Source organism: Sus scrofa, chromosome 17, assembly GCF_054392235.1.
Source record: "Sus scrofa isolate SSC_HxYL_T2T_F1_AM1 chromosome 17, Sscrofa_HxYL_maternal_Yorkshire_Landrace_v2.0, whole genome shotgun sequence".
Lineage (NCBI taxonomy): Eukaryota > Metazoa > Chordata > Mammalia > Artiodactyla > Suidae > Sus > Sus scrofa.
This window is the reverse complement of record NC_139399.1, coordinates 59,376,911-59,402,870: the sequence shown is the minus strand read 5'-3', so window position 1 is coordinate 59,402,870 and position 25,960 is coordinate 59,376,911. Positions and strand designations below refer to the sequence as shown.

The following is a 25,960-nucleotide window of genomic DNA, read 5'->3' as shown; positions in this document are numbered from 1 at the left end:
CATACCAAGAAGCATACTGGGTTCTGGGGAGAAAGGATTGAATGAGTCATGACTCTAACTTGAGAAGCTCCAAGAGTGAGTCAGACAACAAAAAGAAAATGAAATTTAAAGAAAAAGAGAAGGTCCAGAACAGACATTGTGTGAGGGTAAAGGAACTTGGGGGTGAGGGGGAGCTCTAAGAGTACCAGTACCTCTGCAGCCTGACTGCTCAGCTCCTTATTGAAGATTTGTGTTTCTTCTTAAGATCATTGTATTCAAAATTTAATGTATAGCTTTTCTTGGGCTATTTAAAATCCATACTAAACCCCTTTGATAACATCATCATTTTAGAACTCTCCTTTAATAGTTCTATGAATGTTTCCTTGCTGTATTCCCAGAAATAGACCAGAGTTAGAATTTTGTGACATTGAGCATTGTTCATACTGGAATAATAACCCTGGCTGACACCCAGCCACCCATTCATTCATTCAGCAAGCATTTGAATGCATGCTCTGGCAAAGCACTCTTTGACGTGTTGGAAATTCAGCAGTGAACAAAGCAGCGAAATTTTACTCTCATATTCAGATGGGAGAGACAGACAATAAACAATTAATGAAGTGGAAATGAATACTGTACATTTAAAATGTCAAGTGGTAATGATGCTGTGAAGAAAAATAAAGTAAGATAAGGGAATGGGAATTTAGATGAAGAATAAGGGAGCCAGCCAGCCATTCCCAGAGCTGGGACCTAAAATTCTGGGGCGAAGGAACAGCAGAGCACGAAAGGCCAACTCAGGTTGCCTATTCAGGAACTTCAAGAAGGATGGTATGGCTGAAGGAGGGTGAGCAAGCAAGGGGGAAGGTGACAGGACAGGGTGCTGGGAAGCAGGTGGGGGTCTGTGGGGAAGGCAAGGAGTCTGGATGCTAGTTGTAAGGGCGAGCCAGTGGAGGGCTTTGAGAAAGGGGAGTGATGGGATCTAAACTTACCAGTAAAAGGCTCACTGCAGAGAATAGACTGTAGGTAGACCAAGAAAACAGGAAGCTGAGGTGGCCTGCTCTGCAGTGGTCACAGTGGGAACAGTGAAAATGATCATCTGGGGGATGTATTTGGAAATAGGTTCGATATGGGCTGTGAGGGGAAGATTTCGTATCATGACTCCAGAATTTCTAGCCAGAGAAATCTGTGCCATATACTGAGATTCAGGAGTACATAGTAGTTTTTGTTTTTTGAGGCGTGCAAGGGACTTTTCTTGGGAATTATTTTAAGTTGGAGAGGCCTATTAGGCATCTACGTGGAGATGTCTAGGAGGCTGTTAATTGGAAATATAAATTAGAGAGTTATTAGCTTCCTTGATCTGGATAAAATCACTTGAGTAGGGCAGAAAAGCAGGGGTTAGTGGGCTGTGCCCCAAAGCCCGGCAAACCAGTGTTTGGAGGTCAAGGAGGTGAGGCCTCTTAGCCAGTGAGGAAGGAAGTGAAGCTGAGGCTGGGGGAAGAAGGAGGGAGTTGCCAGGTGCAGCTGAGAGCTCCAGGGACTTGGGGCGGGGACTGAGAACTGACCACAGGATTTGGCTAGTGAGTGCTGCCTGGTGCCCTTGGCGAGAACACTTTGGGTGAGTGACTAGCTAGAAAAGCCTGATTGGAGTGGGTGCAAGTAGGGTGAAGAATTGCAGACACGGGGTCTGGACAGCCCTTTTAAGTTGTTTTGCTAAAAAGGAACAAAGAAATGAGATGGTAGCTAGAAGGGGATATGAGGTCAGGTGAGGCGTTTGGGGGTTTTATTTTATGGTGGTTAATACAGTGTGCCAGAGAAGGTGATTTAGTCCCTGTGCCAGCTGTTCCACAAAGTGCTCAGCAGGTTTTACCTCATTTATTCTTCCTCGCCGCCGCCTGCAGAGGCAGGGCGTATTGGGACCCCTGTTATGCTGACGTCAGGGTAATTTGCACGGTCACTCAGCTAGATTGCTAGAAAGTTGCGGAGCCAAGGACTTGATCCTAGGTCTGTGCTGTCAATCCCCTGCTGAGAGATTATAGAATTTTCTCCTAAGTATGTATGCTGTGATTCTTATTTGTGGGAGAGAGCTTTGCCATTACTCTGAACAGCCTGTTTCAGAGAGAGTGGTCCACTAACTTTCCTTACGTTTGTGTTTCTACTTCCTTGGCATCTAAAAATCATTTATGTGAGTACACACATACAAGGAAGCATGGGTCGACTTTGTGTTAATCGTCTTTAAAATAGAGTGTGCATACCTTTTTATCCTTTGCTCAATTTTTAAATTTTTCAGCAAATATTTATCTAAAGCCTACCACAAAGGCTAGTTTGGGGTGGGGGTTAATGGAGAAATATTAGAAACAGTTTTTTTATTTCTCTCTTTTTTGGGGGGGGGGCACTCCCTCGGGGCATGCAGAAGTTCCCAGGCCAGGGATCAAACCCAGGCCACAGCAGTGAGGATGCTAGATCCTTAACCTGCTACATCACCAGGGAACTCAAAGACCACTTATTTTAATGTTTTTTTGTAAAAATGGGAACCACTGCCACAATCACACAAATTAATATGTGCTGCCTTAAATCATTTAACATTCCTTCCATTTCCCACCTATCTCAGCCTCTAAGAAGTTCGGTAACCTGTTCTGTCTTGACAGTATTTGCTCTAAGCAAATGCTTCTGGCTTTCTATCCTGAGATGTTCATAGTAACACATCCTAACCTGGCCTCTAATCCTTCAGCCAATCCTGAACATTACCCAGGAGATTGGCCTTGTCTCTTGTCCTGCTCAGAGCCTTTCACAGCTCTCCACTTGTCACCCTAAGGATAAGCTCCAGGCCCTTTAGTAGTAATATGTTCCCACTTCTTTAACTTTCATCAAATTTAGAGGGGTTATGACCCACTCAAAGGTTAAGAAACATTGTCCTATGATTATATTTCTCTCATACATTTTGATACTATTTTATTGAACTTTGTATGTATATATCTTATTTCCATAGTGAGACTTTCTCTCTTATTGGGAGGCTCCCATTTTTACTTTCATAGCCCTAGTAGGGTCCTGCATGGTGTCGGATAGGTGTTTGATAATTATTGTACAGAAAGAAGGGTTTGTATGTATATATCACTGACAAATTTATGGGTAGGGAAATTTTGACAAGTAAAACGCCTAGCTAACTTTGTAAAAAATTGCAGTCATGAAATGTGTGAATGTGGAATGAGCTCAGTTTTACATACATTAGGCATGGTAAACCATAGATGGTTCCTTACCAGATAGAGGGTTGTATACCAGCTGAGCAGGTGCTAATCTGTTTAAATATCAGAAAAGTTGAATGAATCACTGCATAATTTGCAAATTTTTGCAGTTCCTAATTTCTGCTAGCTGTTGTTCTTCCAGGCTTTGTGTTTGTTTGTTTGTTTTTGTTGTTGTTGTTTTCTGGGGGTTTTTTTGTTTGTTTTTTTGCCATTTCTTGGGCTGCTCCCATGGCACATGGAGGTTCCCAGGCCAGGGGTCAAATCGCAGCTGTAGCCACCAGTGTACACCACAGCCACAGCCACAGCGATGCGGAATCCAAGCCGAGCCTGCAGCCTACTCCACAGCTCACGGTAACGCTGGATCCTTAACCCACTGAGCAAGGGCAGGGATCAAACCCGCAACCTCATGGTTCCTAGTCGGATGCGTTAAGCACTGCGCCACGACTGGATCTCCCAGGCTTTGCTTTTAATCAGTTTTTTAAGATTTTTTTTTTCTGTCATTTATTTATTCTTTCAATCAATTTTTGAGTGAAAATAAAAGTTTATGGCTTAGAAAAAAATGAGTTAAAAAGTAGTAGTCTCCTGTAAAAGCTATCCACTTTGCGCACTTAAATTCTGTAGATTTAGCTAATAAATAAAAACCAAATGAGTACTTAACTGCCCAATGCCAGATTAGCACGTTTATCAGTCTTTACTTACCATTCTGACAAAAGGTTTAAAATATCCTCTGAGCTAAACCTAGGGTGTTAGGGCTCAAAGGGGTTTTTGATAACAATTAGGTGACCTCAGATGTTGCAAAATTGTGGCCCATAAGCAGAATTTGACCCACAGACATTTAGCCAGAGCAAAGGAGGGACTCCCCTTTAGAAGGGACATGTATTCTCCAGCTCATCTCAATTCTTAAGACTTTCAGTTGTTTTGAGCTAGACATTAAAGAAATTTGCAAAAAAAAAAAAAAAAAAAAAAAAATTTGCTAAGCCATACCACTCTTCTTGCTAATTTAATTTTGTTCTTTGAAAAATATGTTATTTATCTTAACATGTAATGGTTTGTTGTGGTTAGTTTTAAATGAATTAAATCTTTTTATAATTTCTCAGTTTTAATCTCTAATTTGGTAAATATGAATAGCTATAACCCACATAAACAAAGGCTCTTTGACATCAATAAATTTTTTTGGTCTCTCTCTCTTTTTTTTTTTTTTTTTTTTTAAACAGCTGCACCCACGGCATATGGAGGTTCCCAGGCTGGGAGTCCAGTCAGAGCCGTAGCTGCTGGCCTATACCACAACTCATGGCAACGCCAGATCCTTAACCTGTCCTTAACCCACGGAGCAAGGCCAGGGATTGAACCTGAATCCTCATGGATGTTAGTGGGATACATTGACGGCTGAGCCATGATGAGAACTACTTCAGTAATTTTTAAGAGGGTAAAAGGGTGTTGAGGCCAAATAAGCTAAAAACTGTTGTTCAAATGGAATAAATGCGTATTGTAATCAATATATAGTATATTTATTCTGATATTTATATGTATATTCCAGCTCCTGCTTGGAATATTTCTAAACTGCCTAGTAGATATTGGCTGGTCCAAAGTTTTTCATTTATTAAGCTGTTTTGATGCCTGCCTTATAACTGAATCAAATTGAATCATCCTGTAATGTCGCTACAGAACTAGCAAAAAACTGACTTTGTCTTCTGTGGTGCTCAATAACTGTTCCAAATACTAATCTTTTTTTTTTTTTTTTTTTTTTTTAGATTTAAATAGTGTCATAAAATTTTTAATTTTTTTATTACTCAGTGAATTTATTACATTTATAGCTGTACAGTGATCATCACGATCCATTTGATAGGATTTCCATCCCACAACCCCAGCACATTCCCCCACCCCCCAAACTGTCTTTGGATCTTTAGTGTTGTATTTGAGTTGATTTTTCTTGTTTGTGTATCAATTGTAGATTTTTGGTTTGCAGTTATTCTGATGTTTTGATATATATGAGATTGTTTTAAGTTGTTGGTCTCTTAATTGCAAGTGCATCTCCAGTGTCCTGCATTTTTACTCACCTCTTCTCATGATTTCTGATTTCCGTGGCATAATTGTGTGTGGATGATTTCATATCTTTACTGTATATATACCTTTACTGGTGAGCCTTGTCATTTGTTGTATTTTTGTTTCCTGTTGCAGCCTTTTCTTTTCTGCCTAGGGAAATTCCTTTGGTATTCATTGTAAAGCTGGTTTAGTGTTGCTGAATCCTTTTAGCTTTTGCTTATCTGTGAAGCTTTTGATTTCTCCTTCAAATCTGAATGAGAGCCTTGCTGGGTAAAGTAATCTTGGTTGGAGGTTTTTTCCTTTCATCACATTAAGTATATCATGCCACTCCCTTCTGGCCTGCAGAGTTTCTGCTGAAAAATCTGCTGATAACCTTATTGGGGTTCCCTTGTATGTTATTTGTTTCTTTTCTCTAGCTGCTTTCAATATTTTCTCTTTGTATTTAATTTTGGTCAGTTTGATTAATGTGTGTCTCAGTGTATTCCTCCTCTTGGGTTTATTTTATATCATACTCATGGGGCTTCCTGGATTTGAATGAATGGTTCCTTTCCCATGTTAGGGAAGTTTTCAGCTATTATCTCTTGGAATATTTTTTTCTGTCCTCTTCTCTCTCTCTCTCTCCTCCTTCTGGCACTCCTGTGATACAGATGTTGGTGCATTTAATGTTTAATGTTCTTTGAGACTCTCTTCATTTGTTTTCAATCTTTTTTCTCTTTTCTCTTCTACATCCGTAATTTCCACTAATCTGTCCTCCACCTTGCTTATTCGTTCTTCTGCCTCCTGTATTCTGCTGTTAGCTGCTTCTAGTGAATTTTTTATTTCAGTTATTGTGTTTTGCATCTCTTCTTGTTTAAGTTTGATATCTTGTATCTCTTTGCTCAGTGTTTCCTGTAAGTTATCCATATTTGCCTCCAGTTTATTTCCAATATCTTACATCATCTTTAGCATCAACATTCTAAAGTCTTTTTCCTGGAGGCTGAGAATCTCCTGATCACTTAGCCAATTTGCTGGGGTTTTTTCTTTCTCCCTCATCTGAGTTATAGTTCTCTGTCTTCATTTTTATGGGCTTTTGGTGTGGTGACCTTTTTACAGAAAATAGAGTTGTAGCCTCTCTTACTTCTGGTGTCTGCCCCCCTTGTGGCTGAAGTCAGTATGGGGGCTTGCTGTAGGCTTCCTGATGGGAGGGACTGATGCCTGCCCATTGGTAGGTGGAACTGATTCCTATCCCTCTGGTGGGTGGGGCTTAGTCTCTGGATGGGATTAGAGGCAGCTGTGTGCCTGGGGGGTCTTTAGCAGCCTGTTTACTGATGGGCTGGGCTGTGATCCCACCTGGATTGTTGTTTGGCCTGGGGCCAGATTTTCCCCAATTGGCCACCTCCAGAGAAAGGCATGCTGCTGAATATTCCCAAGAGCTTTGCTTCCAAAGTCCTTCCCCCACAACAAGCCTCATTCACCCCTGTTTTCCCAGGAGGTCCTCCAAGAACTGTAGTCAGGTTTGACCCAGATTCCTATGGAGACTTTGCTTTGCCCTGGGACCCAGTGCACATGAAATTCTGTGTGTGCCTTTTAAGAATGGGGTCTCTGTTTCCCCCAGTCCCGTGGAGCTCCTGCACACAAGCCCCACTGGCCTTCAATGCCAGATACTCCAGGGGCTCTTTCTCCCAGTGCCAGATCCCCACATGTGGAAGTTTGATGTGAGGCTCAGAACTCACCCCTGTAGGTGAGTCTCTGTGAACCAGTTAGTTTCCAGTCTGTGGGGCTTCCCACCCGGGAGGTATGGGGTTGCTTATATCGCGTAATCACCCCTCCTACCTCTTGATGTGGCCTCCTCTTTGTCTTTTGGAGTAGCATATCTTTTTGAAGGTTTCTGGTCCATTTGGTTGAAGATTGCGCAGCATTTAGTTGTAAATTTTGTTGTTTTTAGGAGAGAAGTTGAGCTCCAGTCCTTCTGTTCCAGCCATCTTAATCCCATCTCCCCCAAATACTAATCTAAAATAAGTTTACTGACTCATTTTTTTGTTATTGTTCTCTTGTGTATGTGGGCCTTGTACACTTTGTTTTTAAGTAATTGAATGGCTGATCCAATGGAAATAACTATTGGAAGTACAGGATTCATTACTAATATTGTATTTTTCCCTACTTCACAAGTAAAAAATAAAAACATCAGAAAGATATAACTTGAATTCACTATCAGTTTCGAAACTGATAGCAGTGAGTTTGTAATATTTGGATTAAGATTTCCTAAGCAGGAGTTCCCGTTGTGGCTCAGTGGTTAACGAATCTGACTAGGAACCATGAGGTTGCGGGTTCAATCCCTGCCCTTGCTCAGTGGGTTAAGGATCCGGCATTGCCATGAGCTGTGGTGTAGGTCGCAGTCGCGGCTCGGATCCCGCGTTGCTGTGGCTCTGGCGTAGGCCAGCGGCTACAGCTCCAATTCGACCCCTAGCCTGGGAACCTCCATATGCCGTGGGAGTGGCCCAAGAAAATAGCAAAAATACCAAAAAAAAAAAATTTCCTAAGCAGGGAGTTCCCATCATGGCTCAGCAGTAACAAACCCAACTAGTATCTGTGAGGATGCGGTTCGATCCTTGGCCTCACTCAGTTAGAGATCCGGTGTTGCTGTGAGTTGTGGTGTAGGTCGCAGATGCAGCTTGGATCCCTTGTTGCTGTGGCTGTGGTGTAGGCCGGCAGCTGTGGCTCAGACTTGACCCCTAGCTTGGGAACTTCTGTATGCCATGGATGCGACTCTAAAAAGAAAAAAAAAAAAAAGATTTCCTGATCAGACCTGGTTATTAGATGAAGAGAAAACATTTCTAGCCATAAGGATATTCTTTGCTCAAGTTTACAAGAGGAACAGTTACACCAGAAATAATTAATATAGCCCGACTTCAAGCTCTGACACAAAAAATAGCACATTTTTTAAAGTTTTATTGAAATATAGTTGATTCACCATGTGATAATTTCTGCTGTACAGAGTGATTTAGTTATACATGTACGCACATTCATTCTCTTTCAGATTCTTTCCCCATATAGATTATTGCAGAATATTGGGTAGAGTTCTCTGTTCTGTACAGCAGGTCCCCATTGGCCAATCATTCCATATACCTCAGTGTGCATGTGTCAGTCCCAAACCCCCAGTCCATCCTTCCCAGTACTTTTTTTTATCTTACCAAAAAGAGTAACTTAAAGTAGAGGTCATATGTTTAACTTCCATTCAGTAATGAAGGGCTTAGCCATGGGAGCTGCCGTACTTGCTGCTGATCATTTGACTTGAACAAGTTTTGGTGACACTAAAAAATAGGGACCACTTGGAGTTCCCTGGTGGCACAGTGAGTTAAAGATATGACATTGTCACTGCTGTGACTTGGGTAACATCTGTGGTGCAGGTTCAACCCCTGGTTCTGGAACTTCTACATGCCTCAGATGCGGCCAAAAAAGAAAAAGAAAAAAATGGACTGCTTAGTCACTTAAGAAATACCATTAAGTGAGATTCCCACTCTCAGAGAATCCTTGATCCTTATTTCAATCAGGTGTCATTTAACTAAAGCCCTTTGAGCAGGGCTTGACTGATGTAACTCGCCTGGGGAGAGTGTTCCAGGCAAAGGGAATGGCAAATGAAGAGGCCAGAGTTAGGACCTTGCCTACAGGTTGGATCAAATATCACAAGGTAGTGGTTTTAAACTAAAACCACTAAAAAAAAAATCAAAATATGGAAAAGGGGGTTGAAATCATCCATAATCCTTGCACCCAGAGATAACTTCTGTCACCATCTAAGTCTGTGCTTTCCAATGTTTTGTTTTGTTTTAATTTTGACCACATTTGCTGCATGTGGAATTTCCCTGGCCAGGGGTTGAACCCGTGCCACAGCAGCAACCCAAGCCGTTGCAGTGACAACACCAGATCCTTAACCTGCTGCACCACAGGAGAACTCTGAAAGTTTCTCAGGATGTCACTTAGCATCTGTATTAGTTTACTAGGCATCCATGACAGAATACACTGACTGGGTGCTTAAACAGTGGAAATCTGTTCAGCGTTTTGGAGGCTAGAAACCCCAGATCAAGGTCAGCAGGTTTGATTTCTTTTGAGGCCTCCCCCCTCGGCTTGCGGGTGACTGCCTTCTCACTGTGTCTTCTTTTTTTTTTTTTTGTCTTTTTGCTATTTCTTTGGGCCGCTCCCACGGCATATGGAGGTTCCCAGGCTAGGGGTCCAATCGGAGCTGTAGCCACTGGCCTACGCCAGAGCCACAGCAACTCGGGATCCGAGCCGCGTCTGCAACCTACACCACAGCTCACGGCAACGCCGGATCATTAACCCACTGAGCAAGGGCAGGGACCGAACCCGCAACCTCATGGTTCCTAGTCAGATTCGTTAATCACTGCGCCACGATGGGAACTCCTCACTGTGTCTTCTCTACTCCATGCAAGTGTGCATCCCAGTTGTCTCCTTGTGCATCTAAGTTTCTTTTTTTTATATATGCAAACTTTTTTTGTCTTTTTAGGGCCGCACCCACGGCATATGGAGGTTCCCAGGCTAGGGATCGAATTGGAGCTGTAGCCACTGGCCAACACCACAGCCCCAGCAACTCAAGAACCGAGCCTTGTCTGTGACCTGCACCACAGCTCAGCAACGCCTGAGCGAGGCCAGGGATCAAACCGCATCCTCATGGATACTAGTCAGGTTTGTTAACCACTGAGCCACCATGACTTGGAACTCCTGTTTCTTTTTTGTATAAGCACACCAATCAGATTGGATTGGGGTGTACCCTAAGGCCTCATTTAATTTAATCACCACTTTAATGGCTCTGTTTCAAAATACAGTCACCTTCTGAGACGCTGGGAGTTAGGGCTTCAGTGTGTGAATTTGAGGGGACACAGTTCAGCCCATTACACAATCTGTGAATAAGTACCTCGTGTTTATCAGTCTGTCAGTATGATTCTGTGTTCTTTGGATATTCATTTTTATTACCTGTTAGTGACCACAGTAGTAATAATGGCACAGTGATTTCCGCCCCCCCAAGCCAAACTGGATTAGTTAGGATTAGTAAAGATTTAGATTTAACCTTTTCTGAACAAAAAGCATTGTATTGTCAGGTGTTTTGCTTATAATGTCACAAATATTCTTCAGTTTTGTACTTGCTGAAGAAGACTTAATCATTATAGCCAAGTAATCCAGGTGGTCATTCTAGGAATGAAAAATGCTAGTGTTTTCCAAACAGACCATTCAAGAATGCTTTCAGGTTTTTTCTGTTTCCTTTGTAGTATCCTCTGTGCTATGTAATATTTTCCTTCAATCACCTGACTCTTTTTGCTTGTACAATTTAAAAGGAAACTTTTACCACCATCATAAAGGAAAAGGTAGTATGCTATTACTTGCCCTAAATAAGTGGTTTTTGTTTTGTTTTTTTGTCTCTTTCTTTTTTTTACGGCATATGGAGATTCCCAGGCTAGGGGTTGAATCAGAGCTACAGCTGCTGGCCTACACCACAGCCACAGCAATGCCAGATCCAAGCCACGTCTGTGACCTACACCACAGCTCACGGCAATGCCGGATCCTTAACCCACTGAGCGAGGCCGGAAATCGAACCCGAAACCTCATAGTTACTAGTCAGGTTTGCTAACCACTGAGCCACGATGGGAACTTCTGAATAAGTTTTTCTTAAAAGTGAATTCATGACTGTAAAATGAAGGGTTCCATGTACCACCTAAAATTATCTAGTGCCCCAGTAGTAACTCCATCCTCCCAGTTGCTTATACCAAAAGCCTGAGAGCCATATAGTTGACTTCTCTTTCTCTTGTACACTTTTTTTTTTTTTGGCCATGGCATGCAGCGTCTTTTATTGTGGAATCTCAGTTCCCAGACCAGTGGTTGAACCCAGGCCACAGCAGTGAAAGTACAAAATCCCAACCACTAGGCCATCAGAGATCTCTCATCTCACATTCTTAGGCAGCCTGACAGTAAATATCTAAAATTGTGACCTCTGAAATAAAATAAAATTATGCTATATTCTCACCACCTTCACTGCTAATACCTGTAATCTTTTGCTAGAATTATTGCTATAGCCTCCTAGCTGTTTGTACCCTAGCTCCCGTCACTGTATACAGCAGCCAGGGGGATCCTGTTAAAAACAAGTCCTGTCATTGCTTTGTTCAAAACACCAGTGGCTTTTTGACAGTTGGAGCCCCTCATTTCGTACTTTTCTTTGATCTCACTAACTTGGTTATTAAATCAGCATCTTTGCTATTCTCAGATGCTCTGGGAAAGGTCCTACTTCAGGGCCTTTGCACCTACTGTTTTCTCTGCTGGGAAGACTCCCCTCAGCTACCCGTAAGTCATGCTCCCTATTTAGAATTGTAACTCCCCCAAGCATTACTCTCTGCTCCAGAACTCCACCATCTGTCATACTTAGGTAATTTGCATAATTTGTATATGTTTCCTACTAGAATGTAAGCTCCATGAGGACCGGCATTTTTTTTGTTGTTCACTGCTTGTTTTCTAGTGCCTAGAAAAGTGCCTGACAAAGTAGATGCTCAGATAGTCCAGTTGATTTGTTTGTTTGTTTGCCTGCCTTTTCTAGGGCCACTCCGGCGGCATATGGAGGTTCCCAGACTAGGGGTCTAATCGGAGCTGTTGCTGCCAGCCTACACCAGAGCCACAGCAGTGCAGTATCCGAGCCACGTCTGCAACCTACACAACAGCTTGAGGCAACGCCAGATCCTTAACCCACCAAGCAAGGCCAGGGATCGAACCCGCAACCTTGTGGTTCCTAGTGGGATTCTTTAACCACTGAGCCACCATGGGAACTCCTCCGGTAGTCCAGTTGAATTAATAATAATGTATTGAACACCTTGGGAAATACTGAAATATACTGGGAACACTTCCCACAGTCTTGAGTTCCTCCAGTGAGTTTTTCTTCATGGTCATGTGTTAAGCGCTGCGTGGCTCTGAGAGTCTGGCCATTTGGGGGCTCGGTAAAGACAGCTTGTGGGAGTTCCCATTATGACTCAGTGGTAAGGAACCCTAGTATCCATGAGGATGCAGTTTCAATCCCTGGTCGTGCTCAGTGGGTTAAGGATATAGGTTGCCATGAGCCGCAGTGTATGTCACAGATGAGCTTTGGATCCTCTGTTGCTGTGGATGTGGTGCAGGCTGGCAGCTGTAGCTCTGATTCAACACCTAGCCTGGGAACTTCCATATGCCGCAGGTGTGGGCCCTAAAAAAAAGAAAGAAAGCAAGCTTGTGACTTGCCTGGATCCTGAGTTTTTCCCAGTGGAAATAGTCTAAGTGCCAGGGCTTGAAGAGGGGAGTGGGGAGAGAGGTTGGCAGGACTGGTCGGGAGAGCACCATCCCTGTCTGGCTGAGAACCTAGATTCTGCTCTGGAAGACACCCAGAAACAGTGCAAGCCTCTCTGGGTACAGGGGCATGAACCTGTGAGACATGTTGTTTGCTTGATTCCATGAGCTACTTGCTGGCCTTTGGGGTTTTTGGAAACAGGTAAAGCAGAGTGCTGGCTGCCCTCTTAGCTTTTTCACAAGTTAAGAGAGAAACTATGCCTTAAATATTTGAAATTTTTCATTCTTGCTTTCAGTTGACTCTGAGTTGATCAAGAGGACACCATTGTTATGTGATACGGTCAGGGCAGCTGTTCCTCCTAAAGTAGTTTGGGAGTCATTCCAGTAAATGAGCATGTCTTAGACTCAGAAATGTACAATAAGAACAAAAGAAGTAGACTCACGTCTTTTCTTCCAAGGAACTGTTGTTATCACTTTATTGACAGTTTTCATCTCAAACTAGTGGGCCTAAATTAATCAACATTATGACATGTAAACCCTTTATGAAGTTTTTCAAAGCTGTGGGGGTGGGGTGTCTTTCTAGGTTCGGTCAGTAGCCCTGGTTTAATCGTCACTTCACCTGTAACAAACCGGGTACCCCTTCCTTCTCGTTGTGCTGGTCAGTACGGATAGCCTCGTAAGCAGCAAGCTTGAGGTATGACAACTTTGAGCAGTTTTTTGCATGTAAGCATCTTTATTCTCAGGTGGTGCTATTGAGCAGCTAGCTGTAGGTTTACAAGTTCCCCTGGAGTTGCTAGTATCTTGAATTTTTCTCCATTTATTTTAGGAGTAAAAGTCCCTCGCAATTTCCGACTGTTGGAAGAACTCGAAGAAGGCCAGAAAGGAGTAGGAGATGGCACAGTTAGCTGGGGTCTAGAAGATGACGAAGACATGACACTTACAAGATGGACAGGGATGATAATTGGGCCTCCAAGAGTAAGCGTCGAGCTACGGCTATAAATGTCAATGTCTTAAATTCACTGTGCCTCCTTTTAAAAAATATTAGCCTTATCACGGAAAAAGCTCACCAATGGTATAGTTTCTGAAATGTGGCTATTCTTTTTTGACCAGTTTCAGTTTATATATTTGAACCTCCTCTGATGCTGTTTAATCCCTCTAAATGGTAAGCAAAAACCTGTTCAGACTCATAGTGTGAATTTACATGACAATGTAGACAGTGAGGTTTGAGGTAATTGCACCCTCAGATGCAGATTTGGAACAAACTCTTGTGCTTATCAAATAACACGACTCCCAGATACAGCCAACATTCCTGAAGACAATATCCAGATGAACTTTGGAAAGCCGTCTTGGTTGTGGTTTTTACTCATCATTTCCCAGTCCTACCATGCATCTCTCTCCTAATTCATTGAGCCATTCAGCAAAGGGTTATTGCCTGCCTAGTCTGCTTGGGTCTGTTCCAGGCCCAGAGGCCTTTGCAGAGAAGACGACAGTGGGAAGGGGGAATGTGACCTCTCTTGGAGACCTTCATGGTTTGCGAGTTCCCAGCCTTCGTGATGTCAGCTAACCTTTTTTTATGGTGCATAGTAACCCCCCTAGAAATGCCAGTTAATGCCAGAACCTGTTGTTAGATGCTACCATTGTGTAGTTGCATTCCATTTCACAGATAATAAGGAAAGAAACTCAGAAGTGAAGTTACCCGCACAAAGTCATGTAGCTGATTATTCCCAAACCAGGTCTGACTCCAGAGCCTGTGCTCCTAACGCTATGCTATATTGTCTCCTTCCTATTTATATTTTGAGTTTTCATCTGTTCCCATTAGAGAATATCCTAGAGTGGTAAGTAGTAATTTGATGTAGATATGAAGAAATAGATTCCAATTATGTGACACTTGTTTCAGACAAGCAGTAAGAGATTCTGCCTGAATGCATCAGGCCCTTTCCTGTGTCTGCTTGTGCTTAAGGATGGTGATGTTCATTCATTCTTTTCATTTCACGCAAGGCCCTGCACCAGCTCTGTGGGAGATAGACACGTGGGATGTGGCCCTGGCTGAGAAAAGGAAGCGTGCGTGGTGCTCCTTCGGTGTTAGGACAACCCAGCAGTTATCTTTGACTGTCGTGAACACTCATGATGAATGACTGGCTTTGCTGTTTAACATTAGTTTTTGAGTCATTTTTGTGACCCTATAGTTTTGTTTGGGTTTTTAAAAAAAAAAAAAAAAAAAAGAACAAAAAATATTTGATCTGTTTTTCTTCAGTTCTTGATCTTTTTTTAATCCGAGAAAACCAGGCTTTTCTGAATCTATTAAATATTGGGAAAAACCTGATCTAGAAAGCTCATTTCTCCATGGGGGTCATTCTCTTGCTGTCTCTGAAAGTCCATTGCATAGCGATGACTTCCTTCATTGCATTTCTTCTCTTCCTAAGAATGGTTTAGGTGTTTTGAGGATGCGAACTGTTCTGCCCTCTTCTTTACTCTTCAGAGCACCTAGAAATGACTCCGAATGGGATAGTTGTTTCAGTAGACTTGTTAATCAGCAGAACTGATTTTCAGGTTCTAACAAATTAAGAATGAATCAGTGTACAACATCACGAATACACTAAATATCACTGGGTTATACACTTAAATGAACAAATAAAATGAACCACAGAGTTCTGTTAAATATTCGGCTCTGCCTAAAACACCTTTGATTACCCTGAGTTTCAGTTTACCTCTTTCCAAAGGAAGCTAACTTTTAATGAGATTATGCCATATCTGTCAGTAGTCACTCTCATTTGTCCCTCTATGCCCTCACTCTACACCCTTGACAATCATTAACTTTCTATATCCATGAATTTTTCTGCTCTGGACATTTCATGTAGTCGGAATGAATATGTGGTCTTTCGTGATGGGCTTTTGCTTAGCATAATGTTTTCAAAGTTCATCCATGTTATAGCGCTTACCAGTAGTTCATTCCTTTTTTTGGCTGAATAATATTCTTTAATATGGATATACCATATTTTGTTTATCCCTTGATTAGTTGATGTGACATTTGGATTTTTCCCACTGTTTGCCTATTATGATTAAACTTGCTATGAACATTTGTATACAAGTTTATATGTGGACAAATGTTTTCAATTCTCTTAATTATATACATAGGTGTGGGATTGTTGGATCATATGATAACTCTGTTTAACTTTTTTTGTTTGCTTTTTAGGGCTACATCCATGGCATATGGAGGTTCCCAGGCTAGGAGTCAAATTGGAGCTGTAGCTGCCAGCCTACACCACAGCCACAGCAACCCGGGATCCAAGCCATATCTGCAATCTACACCACAGCTCATGGCAACACTGGTCCTTAACCCACTGACCGAGGCCAGGGATCAAAACCTCAACTTCATGGTTACTAGTTGGATTCATTTCCACTATACCACAATGGAAACTCCCTCTGTTTTAGCATTTTAAAGATGTTAACTTTTCCAAAGAGACTGCACCCATTTTACATTCCTGCCAGCAATGCATGAGTGTATGAGGGTATCAATTTCTTTTTTTTTTCTTTTTCAGCCACACCTGGAACATTATGAATTTCCCAGGCCAGGGATCAAATCCAAGCCGCAGCTGCAACCTACACCACAGCTTTGGCAATGCTGGATCCTTAGCTCATTGCACCACAGTGGAACCTCCAAGGGTATCGATTTCTCTGCCCCCTTCCGTCACCAATCCTGTCTGTCTTTTTTTTTTTTTTTTTTTTGCTACACCATAGCACATGGAAGTTCTGGGGCCAGGAATTGAACTCATGCCACAGCAGTGACTATACTGGTCCTTAACCCACTGAGTCACCAGGAAACTCTTTCCCTTATTATTTTTATTGCCCTGGCTCCCCAATGTTAAAAGCAAAGTCATATAGGAAATTATCTGCTTCTAAATGCTTCCTGTGACCCGTCTATTTTATGGTTAACATACAAGGTATATGCTCTGTGTCTGGAATATTGACACAATTATTAAGGCATCTAAATAAAGCCTGAGTAACTCATCTCTCCCTGTTAATTCTTGTTACTGTGAATCTCAAAAATCCTCCACCAGTATTTAAAAGGCATATACCATATGATCCAGCAATTCTGCTAGGAATTTACTCTGCTTTTCTTGAACGTATTGCCCAAAAGCCTGCACATGCAAAATTATTTCATGCAGTGTTTTCAGCAGTAGCAAATATTGGAAATCATCTCAGTGTCTTTGAATAGACCATATTATGTACTGTTTAGCTTCTGAAAAGAGTGAAACAGATTTATGTGTGCTGAAATGGTGTGGTGGTCTCTGTGAAACCTAAGTGAAAAAAGTGAGGTACCTTTAAAGAAAGCAGTACACAGAAGATTCTGTCACTTGGGATGGGGATGGGTGAAGGAGGAGGAAGAGGTCAAACATACACTCTTACCTCTGTGTGCTTAAAATCCTTTTGGAAAACGTAAGCTGGTGACTGGTTGCCTTCTTCAAAAGGAATCTGGAGTTCCAGTCGTGGCTCAGTGGAAACAAATCTGCCTAGGAACCATGAGGTTGTGGGTTCCATCCCTGGCCTTGCTCAGTGAGTTAAGGATCTGGTGTTGCCGTGAGCTGTGGTGTAGGTTGCAGACTCAGCTTGGATCTGGCGGCTGTAGATCTGACTAGACCTCTAGCCTGGGAACTTCGATATGCCGCAAGTGCAGCCCTAAAAAGCAAAAAAAAAAGGGGAATCTGGCTGTCTGGGGCGTGCTCTTTGAGTGCTTTAATCGTGTGTGTGTGTGTGTGTGTGTGTGTGTGTGTGTGTGTGTGTGTGCGCAGGTGGGGGTTTTTTGGCCATACCCACAGCTTATGTCAGTTCCCAGGCCAGAGATCGAATCTGAGCTTCAGCGTATGCCACAGCTGCAGCAATACCAGATCTTTAATCCACTGTGCTGGGCTAGGGATTGAACCTACACTGCTAGAGGCAACGACAGCTCCTAACCCACTGTGCCACAGCAGGAACTCCTGTATATATTTATATTGGAAAGCAAGTCCTCCAAACCTAAAAGCAGAGCTTCCTGTCCAAGTGCCCCTTACAAAACTCTGGCAAATCTCTGATTGTCCACAGCATTAGATATGGAGTATTTCTACCCTGACCTCAGAGGTGCTAATAGTAGCCAGGTGCATGTGTTCCTGCGTGCCTGTGTGTGTGTGTGTGTGTCTGTCTGTCTGTCTGTCTGTCTGGGCCTCAGCTTTTGAAAAGGCTACAAAATATCAGATTGTGTGAATTTGCCGTATTTATTTAGTCAGTCCCTGGCAGGTGGACATTTGGATTGTCTGCAGTAGCAAAAATAACGATGCTTTGACTTTGTGCAGGTATAAGGCCACCTGTAGGAAATTGCTAGAAACGGTCCTGCTGGCCTGAGCATGTCTGTTTCACATGTTGGTAGGCACTGCCAAATTGTCCCGTGAAATTCAAGTCATAGCCACAAAGTTGTTTCATGATCAAATAATGAATCTTTCTTTTTTTCTCTCTCTTTTTAGGACTGCACCCACGGCATTTGGAAGTTCCCAGGCTAGGTGTCACATTGGAGCCACAGCTTGCCAGCCACCATGACAACCACAGCAACGCCAGATCCAGGCCCTGTCTGTGGCCTACACCACAGCTCACAGCAGCGCTGGATCCTTAACCCACTGAGCAGGGCCAGGGATTGGACCCACATCCTCATGGATACTAGTTGGGTTCATTACCGCTGAGCCACAACAGGAACTTCTCAAATAATGAATCTTAAAGAGAGCAGTGTACCTCACAGAGACCGAATGTTCTGGCAACTCTCCTTTAGGCACATTTCCTTTCTTCAGTGAAACCTTTTTTAGCAGGTCCCTGGAGGACTCTAAAATAGAAGAAAACTAGAATCTGTAAAAGTTTTGCTTTGGGCTAAAATTTTTAGTGACCCTTCAGGTATCTCTGCTCATTTGACTTGAGGTAGTTTTCATCGTGTTACAATGAATTGCCGGTTGAACATCACTGGTTAGAAATTCAGTATTTCGTAGAATTCTCCTGTGACGAAGCAGGTTAAGGATCTGGTGGTGTCACTGCAGTGGTTTGAGTCGCTGAGGTAGCTTGGGTTCGACACCAGGCCCAGGAACTTCCACGTGCTGTGGGCACAGCCAAAAAAAGAGAGAAATTCAGTATTTCTCTTTTTCTAAGAAGTTAATCATTGCTTGGATGTTTTTATTTATTTATTTTTAAGTAATTTTTTTTTTTGGTCTGCTGCATGTGGAAGTTCCCAAACTAGGGATCAAACTCATGCCATAGTTGTGACCCAAGCCACAGCAGTTGACAACCAGATCCTTAGCCCTCTGAGCCAGCAGGGAATTCTGTAGCATAGATATTTTTAAATTAGACTTTCATTGTGTCAAGAGTAATGTTAAGATGTAATCTATGTTATCAGAATCCTATTACTAAACTGTTAATATGTCGAATGGTCCATGACCTCTTATCCACAATGATAAGCCACAAAATGTGTCAACAGATGAATGAATTGATGCATTGGTGTCTCCAAGATGTATCAAATATTTTAAAAGACTTTGTGGAGTTCCCAGTATGGCACAGTGGGTTAAGAATCCAATTGCAGAGAATCAGGTTGCTAAGAAGGAGCAGATTCCATCCCCAGCCCCATGCAGTGGGTTAAAGGGTCTAGCATTGCCCCCAGCTGTGGCATGGGTCACAGCTGTGGCTCAGATTCCATCCTGGCCTGGGAATTTCCATATGCCCAGAGTGAGGCCATTTTAAAAAAAGAAAAAAGACTTTGTGATTTTAGTAATTATGAGCCCTCAGGGGGTTTGGGTGAGAGGGGCACGCCTGCAGCATGTGAAGTTCCTGGACCAGGAATGAACTTGTGTCACAGCAATAATCTGAGTGAGCCACAACAGTGACAATGTGAGTTCTTAACCAACGGAGCTGCCAGGGAATTCCCCAGGGTCTTATTTATTTATTTATTTTTATTTTTTAATTTTGTCTTAGGGCCACACCTGCAGTGTATGGAAGTTCCCAGGCTAGGGGTCTAATCAGAGCTGTAGCTGCAAGCCTACGCCACAGCCATAGCAGTGCTGGATCCAAACTGCATCTTCGACCCTACACTGGATCCTTAACCCACTGAGTGAGGCCAGGGATTGAACCCATGTCCTCATGGATCCTAGTCAGGTTCATTAACTGCTGAGCCACGAAGGGAACTCCCCCAGGAACTTTTTCATATAAGAAATTGTGTGAAAAAACCCATTGAGCATGAATGCAGGACACACCGAGAGACGAGTTTGAGATCCATGCCGTCAACAGATCCTTATTGATGGTGAGGCTGTGCTAGGTGCTGAGGCTAGACCTTTTATCATATTTTCCATAAATCTGTATGGAAACCATGCCCCTGTTTGCTTCCTGCTTGTTATGTTTACTGAGTGAGTTTTTCTTTCTCTGGAGAAACTCATTAATTGCAGTGAGGTGTTCGTTTTATAAGAGCGTAAAGAGCAATGTTTGTTCATTCAACAAACCTTTGAGTACCAGTTCAGTTGTGGCTCCTCCCCTCCTTATCCTGAGTTTAGTGAGGGGTGTCCGATGGGAGACTGAATGTCAGTCTTCAGATGAGGGGTCAGGAGGACTCAGAAAAGTGCTCGTGGGCTGCAGAGCTGCAGGGGGGCAGCCAGTGTCAGGGCCCTGAGGGAAAGAGAACTTGGGGTGTTTGAAGAGCTGTAGCATGGAAGCTATAGGGGCTGGATGCAGAGGGAGATGAATAAAAAGGAAAGCAGAGGTTTGCAGGGTCCAGTCCAGGAGTTCAGACTTCCTTTCTCAGGCTACCAGGAAGCCATTGCAGGGGTTCAGCCGAAGGAACAGTTTCTGGTACTAAACAGTTAGGCTACTGTGTGGGGAGCAAGTGGTAGCAGAGCAAGAGAGAAGGCAGAGGCTTGGGGAGAGTGGTTCAGGTGAGCCGTGGTGGTAGAGAAAAGTGGGTGTGGGACCTCTTAGAGGTGCAAGCTGAGACCTGTTGATGATTGGAGGGTAGGAGGTGAGGGAAAAGGGAATCCTGGCCGGCTGCTGGGTGTCTGCTTTAACTCACTGGTGGATGGTGGTGCTCCTTAAGGGGAATAAGAGAGGAGGAGCATCTTGAGGCTAGGTGAAATCCAGAGTTGAATTTTAATTTTGTTATAGGTTGAGGTCCCTCTTAAGTGGATGTGAAAAGTTTCTTTGGGTATATGTTTTGTTTTGTTTTCCCTTGCTTTTTAGGGCCATACCCGCAGCATATGGTGGCTCCCAGGCTAGGAGTCTAATCAGAGCTGCAGCTGCTGAGACCTATGCCCCAGCCGTGTGTCTGCGACCTACCCCACAGCTCATGGCAAGGCCGCAACCTCATGGTTCCTAGTCATATTTGTTTCCGCTGAGCCACAATGGGAACTTATCTTTGGGTATATGTTATGACTGCATTCTGAATCTTAAAATATATGTTCCAGTTTTTAAATTAGGGATGGGCCACTGCTCAAATGTAAAGTTTCCAAGCATGTAAATCGCATCTTCTTTAACTTATTCCCCCCAAAGACCACTAGATGTCGCTGTTTACACGGGAGCCATTTCTGACACATCACACAGTGAGGGAGGGGCACCCAGAGCTCTGAGAGTGGTCCCTGCCCTCCAGGGGGCCAACGAGTTATGTTCTATGCTTTGTACATGATGGTATTTAGTGCATTGGCTGATGATCCTGACATGAGCAAATATTTAGTGTGACTTCCCAGAAAGAATGCCTCTTACCATTTCCCAGAGTGTAGAAAAATTAACATAAAAACAAGTCCATCTGATTGGATTTAATAATACTGACTTAAAACTTCAGTGATACTAACTTAAATTTTCTGTCTTCCTTATGTTTTCCTGAAGCCAGAATTTATACACACTGGTGTAGGGACTGCTAACTTTTCAAGTAACAAGTAGACTTTGAGTAATGGAAGCAAATGCATCAGTTCTGCAGTCAGGAATAAATGGGGTTTCAGAAGTTCTACCTTTTTGAATTCTTTGTAATTGCCTGACATGGCTGTACCCTTTTTTCTTTTCCAGACAATTTATGAAAACCGAATATACAGCCTTAAAATAGAATGTGGACCTAAATACCCAGAAGCACCCCCCTTTGTAAGATTTGTAACAAAAATTAATATGAATGGAGTTAATAGTTCTAATGGAGTGGTAAGTAGTTTTTCCATGTGTTACTTGGTTATTTGATGATATTGCAGTATAAACGTGCAGATTTGGAATGAAAGCCTCTTCCTCAGTTGTGTTTAGCTGTTCCTTGTGCAGCATTTACTCTGCCCTGTGTTACTCAGCACTGTGCCAGTCACTTTGAGATAAGAGCTCATTCAGTCTCCTGATAAACCCCCAGCAGGTAGAGAGGAGGAAACGGAGGCATGAAGGTGAAAGATCTTGCTCAAGGTCACGCTTTTACCTCATGGGCCTTTTTTGTGGACGACTAATGCATAGTATTTTTTTTCCTTTAATGGCCTTGCTTTTCAAACTTTTTGTCTTTTTAGGGCCGCATATGCAGCCGAGGCTAGGGGTCAAATCAGAGCTGTGGCCGCTGACCTACACCACAGCTCCTGGCAGTGCAGGGTCCTTAACCCACTGAGCGAGGCCAGGGTTCAAACCTGCATCCTCAGGGATACTAGTCAGATTCGTTTCCTCTGAGCCACGACGGGAACTCCTAAACTTATTTTTACCACCATTTTCACTACCATGAATGGAAACCAGTCTCATTTGTCATAAGAAGGCAGTGATGGCAATGGCAAATGTTACAAAAAACAAAACAAGCTTGATAGTTTTTCCACCATATGTTGCTTACCAAAGGCTTTTGAGCCTCTGATCCCTGCTCTCTTGTTCAGAGAGGAGATCAGCAAGTATTAAAGATGCTACATATTAGCATCACACAAGCTAATAAGCCTTCTGTTTTGAGATAGTCGGAAAACTTGACAAAGTAGAAAAGAGGTGAGCCTTGTTTCTGTGTTCAGTGTTGTCTGAGTTCCACCTGAAGTGCTGAATCCAGGACTCTGCTCACACTGAGAAACTGTTTTGGGAGAAGCCGCACGACTTGAAAAGGGATGACTCTGAGGCAGGCCCTTGTGATTAGAGCCTTGGTCCTGAGTAGTGGCAGCAGCTGGCCCAGAAGCAGGTCAGGTCATGTCATTGTTTCAGAGCCAGTTGGATTGAGTCTCACCAAGTGTCAGGACCATTTCTCTAAAAGTGGCTTTGCTTATCCATAATTTCCTTCTCCCAAACAGTGAGCGTTTGGGACACAAAAAGGGGGAAACAGACTAACTGGAAGGAGAGAGTCCCATGAACACTCTGTGTGTCACATACCATTGCGTGATCAGCATGTTCAATTTGAAAAAATGCGTTTTACTCAGTGTTTCTTCTGTAGCTTAGCTTCAGCATACAGCTCTTCTTTTGTTTGAGAACCTGACAGTAATTTGGCTTTTGTTTGCCTTTGTGTAGGTGGACCCAAGAGCCATATCAGTGCTAGCAAAATGGCAGAACTCATATAGTATCAAAGTTGTTCTGCAAGAGCTTCGACGCCTAATGATGTCTAAAGAAAATATGAAACTCCCTCAGCCGCCTGAAGGACAGTGTTACAGCAATTAATCAAAAAGAAAAACCACAGGCCCTCCCCTACCCCCCATTCGATTTAAGCAGTCTTCATTTTCCACAGTAGTAAATTTTCTAGATACATCTTGTAGACCTCAAAGTACTGGAAAGGAAGCTTCCATTCAAAGGCAATTTATCTTAAGATACTGTAAATGATACTAATTTTTTTGTCCATTTGAAATATATAAGTTGTGCTATAACAAATCATCCTGTCAAGTGTAACCACTGTCCACATAGTTGAACTTCTGGGATCAAGAAAGTATATTTAAATTGATTCCCATCATAACCGGTGGGGCACATCTAACTCAACTGTGAAAAGACACATCACACAATCACCTTGCTGCTGATTACATGGCCTAGGGTCTCTGCCTTTTCCCCTTCCCCTCCCCCTGCTTCCCTCCCTCCCTGCAACAGCCCTCCAGCTTGGGGTGGCTTGTTAGAGTAGATGTGAAGGTTTCAGGTCACAGCCTGTTGGACTACTGCTGGGTATGGGGGGGTGCTTTGTCTGCACCCCTTGTTTCTTTTTTTAAGTCTTAAATGATGCCTCCCTTCCAAGCCATCATCCTTTCCCCAACTCTCCACTCCCACCCTTGGCCGAAGCATAGATTGTAACCCCCTCTGCTCCCCTCTGAAATTGGCCTTTGGTGAGGAATTCAGGGCTTTCCCCATATCTTCTCCCCCTACCTTAATCGAGGGGTGCTGCTTTTTCCTTCCTCCTCCTCAAATCCCTTTTTGCACCATCACCACCCAACACTTTCCATGGCACTTCCTTGCTTTGGCCAGAAGCCATCAGGTAAGGTTGGAAAGAGTCTCTGACCGCCCTCATTTAGTTTTGGAACCATGTTTATTTACTCTCCACCAGCCTGGGAAATGAATATTGGGTTCTCAGCCCTGCCACCCTCTGCTGTCATCATCAGCTGATGCGTTTTTAGCTCAGGTTTTGATAAGATGAAAGAACAGTCACCAGGGCTACTCAGACCTGCCAGCTCTCGAAGTCCTTGGTGGTTAAACTTGGAGAAAGGCCACGGAAGACACTTGTAAGCACACACAATCCCTCTGAATGAATTGTTTTCTTTTCCTGTAATTGCTTTTGCTTTTAAAAATTGAAGAAGTTTTGAAGGTATCTCATTTGGTCATCCTTGCAATCCAATTTGGGTCTAGTTTGGAATCTGACAACTGGAACAAAAAGAATCTTGAATTCGGTGCATACTTTGGTTTTGGTGCTGCTGCTTCTCACGGTCCTCAGCAGGGATTAAGAAAGAACTCGGTGTGCACGGCAGATCCCCGAAATTGGCGGGCTTGACTTTCCGGCAAATTGCTGCGTTTTTCCACTTTTCTGTTCAGGACCACTAAATGCTGAGGTGTGGATGCATACCGAAATAAAAGCAATTCATTGTGTTCTAAGGGTTTTTTTTTTTTTTTTTAATTTAGCGTTTGTATAAAACCACCTTTTGAAGCAGCAACTATCAAGTCTGAAAAGCAATTGATGTTTCCATTAATCTTTTTCTGGGGAAAACCTTAGTTCTAAGGATTTAACATCCTGTAAGTAAAGTTTAACATAACAGTATTCCATAAGCAGCCTTTTTATTGTCAGACCATTGCCTGATTTTAATATAATAAAAAGAAGTGTGCGTTAATATTTAAGAAGCGGTGCTCTTCTTCCTCTTGGCATATAATTTATTCAGGAGCAGAATTTAATATCATAGATGCTTTGGGATTCAGTTTGGTCTCCTAGAGCAGGGGTCGGCAAACTTTTTCTACAGTGGGCCAAAGTTAGTAAATATTTAGGCTTAATTGGCCAAGAGACAAAAAAACAAAGAAAATGAGTATTTATATACATGAGAGAAAACAAATTTCCAGGTTGTTTTGATGAAATTCAAAATGGTAATAATTGAGTACAGTTTTTTGTAATGTTACAGATCTGCTGAGAAGAATGGAATGCTTTTTTTTTTTGGAGATGACATTTTACTTAATTGGATTCAAGATTAGTATTCCCTGTTATCAAACCAATTGCAAATGTTCAGCTATAAAAATCCTTCATTCAAGGGGCCATACAAAACTGGGCAAAGGGCCAGATTTGGCACATAGACCATAGTTTGCCAACCCCAGATCTAAAAGATTGGGTTGGTTTTTTTTGGTTGTTTTGTTGTTGTTTTCTTTGGCTATACCTGTGGTATGTGGAAGTTCCTGGGGCAGGGATCAAACCTGTGCCACAGCAGCGACGAGCCACTGCAGTGACAATGCCAGATCTTTAACCCACTGAACCACAAGGGAACTCTGAGTCTTCTTTCCTTTGATTTAAGTAGCTTTGTGGGACCCTAGCTATTAAATCTCCACTGGTACCTGCTTATTGGCTCAATTTAGTTATCTGTTGGAAAGAAAAGAAAATAGAGTTTGCCCATGTATTTCTAGTGATTAAAATAAGAATCTTGGAGTTCCCGTCGTGGCACAGTGGTTAACGAATCCGACTAGGAACCATGAGGTTGCGGGTTCGCTCCCTGCCCTTGCTCAGTGGGTTGACGATCCGGCGTTGCCGTGAGCTGTGGTGTAGGTTGCAGACACGGCTCAGATCCCGCGTTGCTGTGGCTCTGGCGTAGGCCGGTGGCTACAGCTCCGATTCAACCCCTAGCCTGGGAACCTCCATATGCCGCGGGAGCAGCCCAAAGAAATAGCAAAAAGACAAAAAGTAAATAAATAAATAAGAATCTTGATCTGATGATTCAGTTTGTCTCCCATCCACTGTGGGAGGAGTGGAAACATGTCAGTGGCTATTTTTACTCAGGATCTGA

At 42.9% G+C, this 25,960-nt stretch overlaps 1 protein-coding gene and 1 long non-coding RNA gene across 2 annotated transcripts in view; one reads left to right on the top strand and one right to left on the bottom strand.

Moving 5' to 3' along the window:
- UBE2V1 (ubiquitin conjugating enzyme E2 V1) overlaps positions 1–24,815 on the top strand; it is a 34,262-nt gene extending 9,447 nt beyond the window's left edge. Inside the window, 3 exon segments of the mRNA NM_001205094.1 lie at positions 13,375–13,523; positions 21,597–21,722; positions 23,022–24,815. Of these exon segments, the coding sequence (NP_001192023.1) occupies positions 13,375–13,523; positions 21,597–21,722; positions 23,022–23,168 (422 nt within the window). The 3' untranslated portion in view covers positions 23,169–24,815.
- LOC146395368 (uncharacterized) lies at positions 9,244–14,780 on the bottom strand. The gene is made up of 3 exons (XR_014832585.1): positions 12,445–14,780; positions 10,780–11,642; positions 9,244–9,534 (listed from the first exon to the last, which is right to left on the bottom strand). It is a non-coding gene; the product is annotated as an uncharacterized LOC146395368 (long non-coding RNA).
- Positions 24,816–25,960: the final 1,145 nt, after the last annotated feature.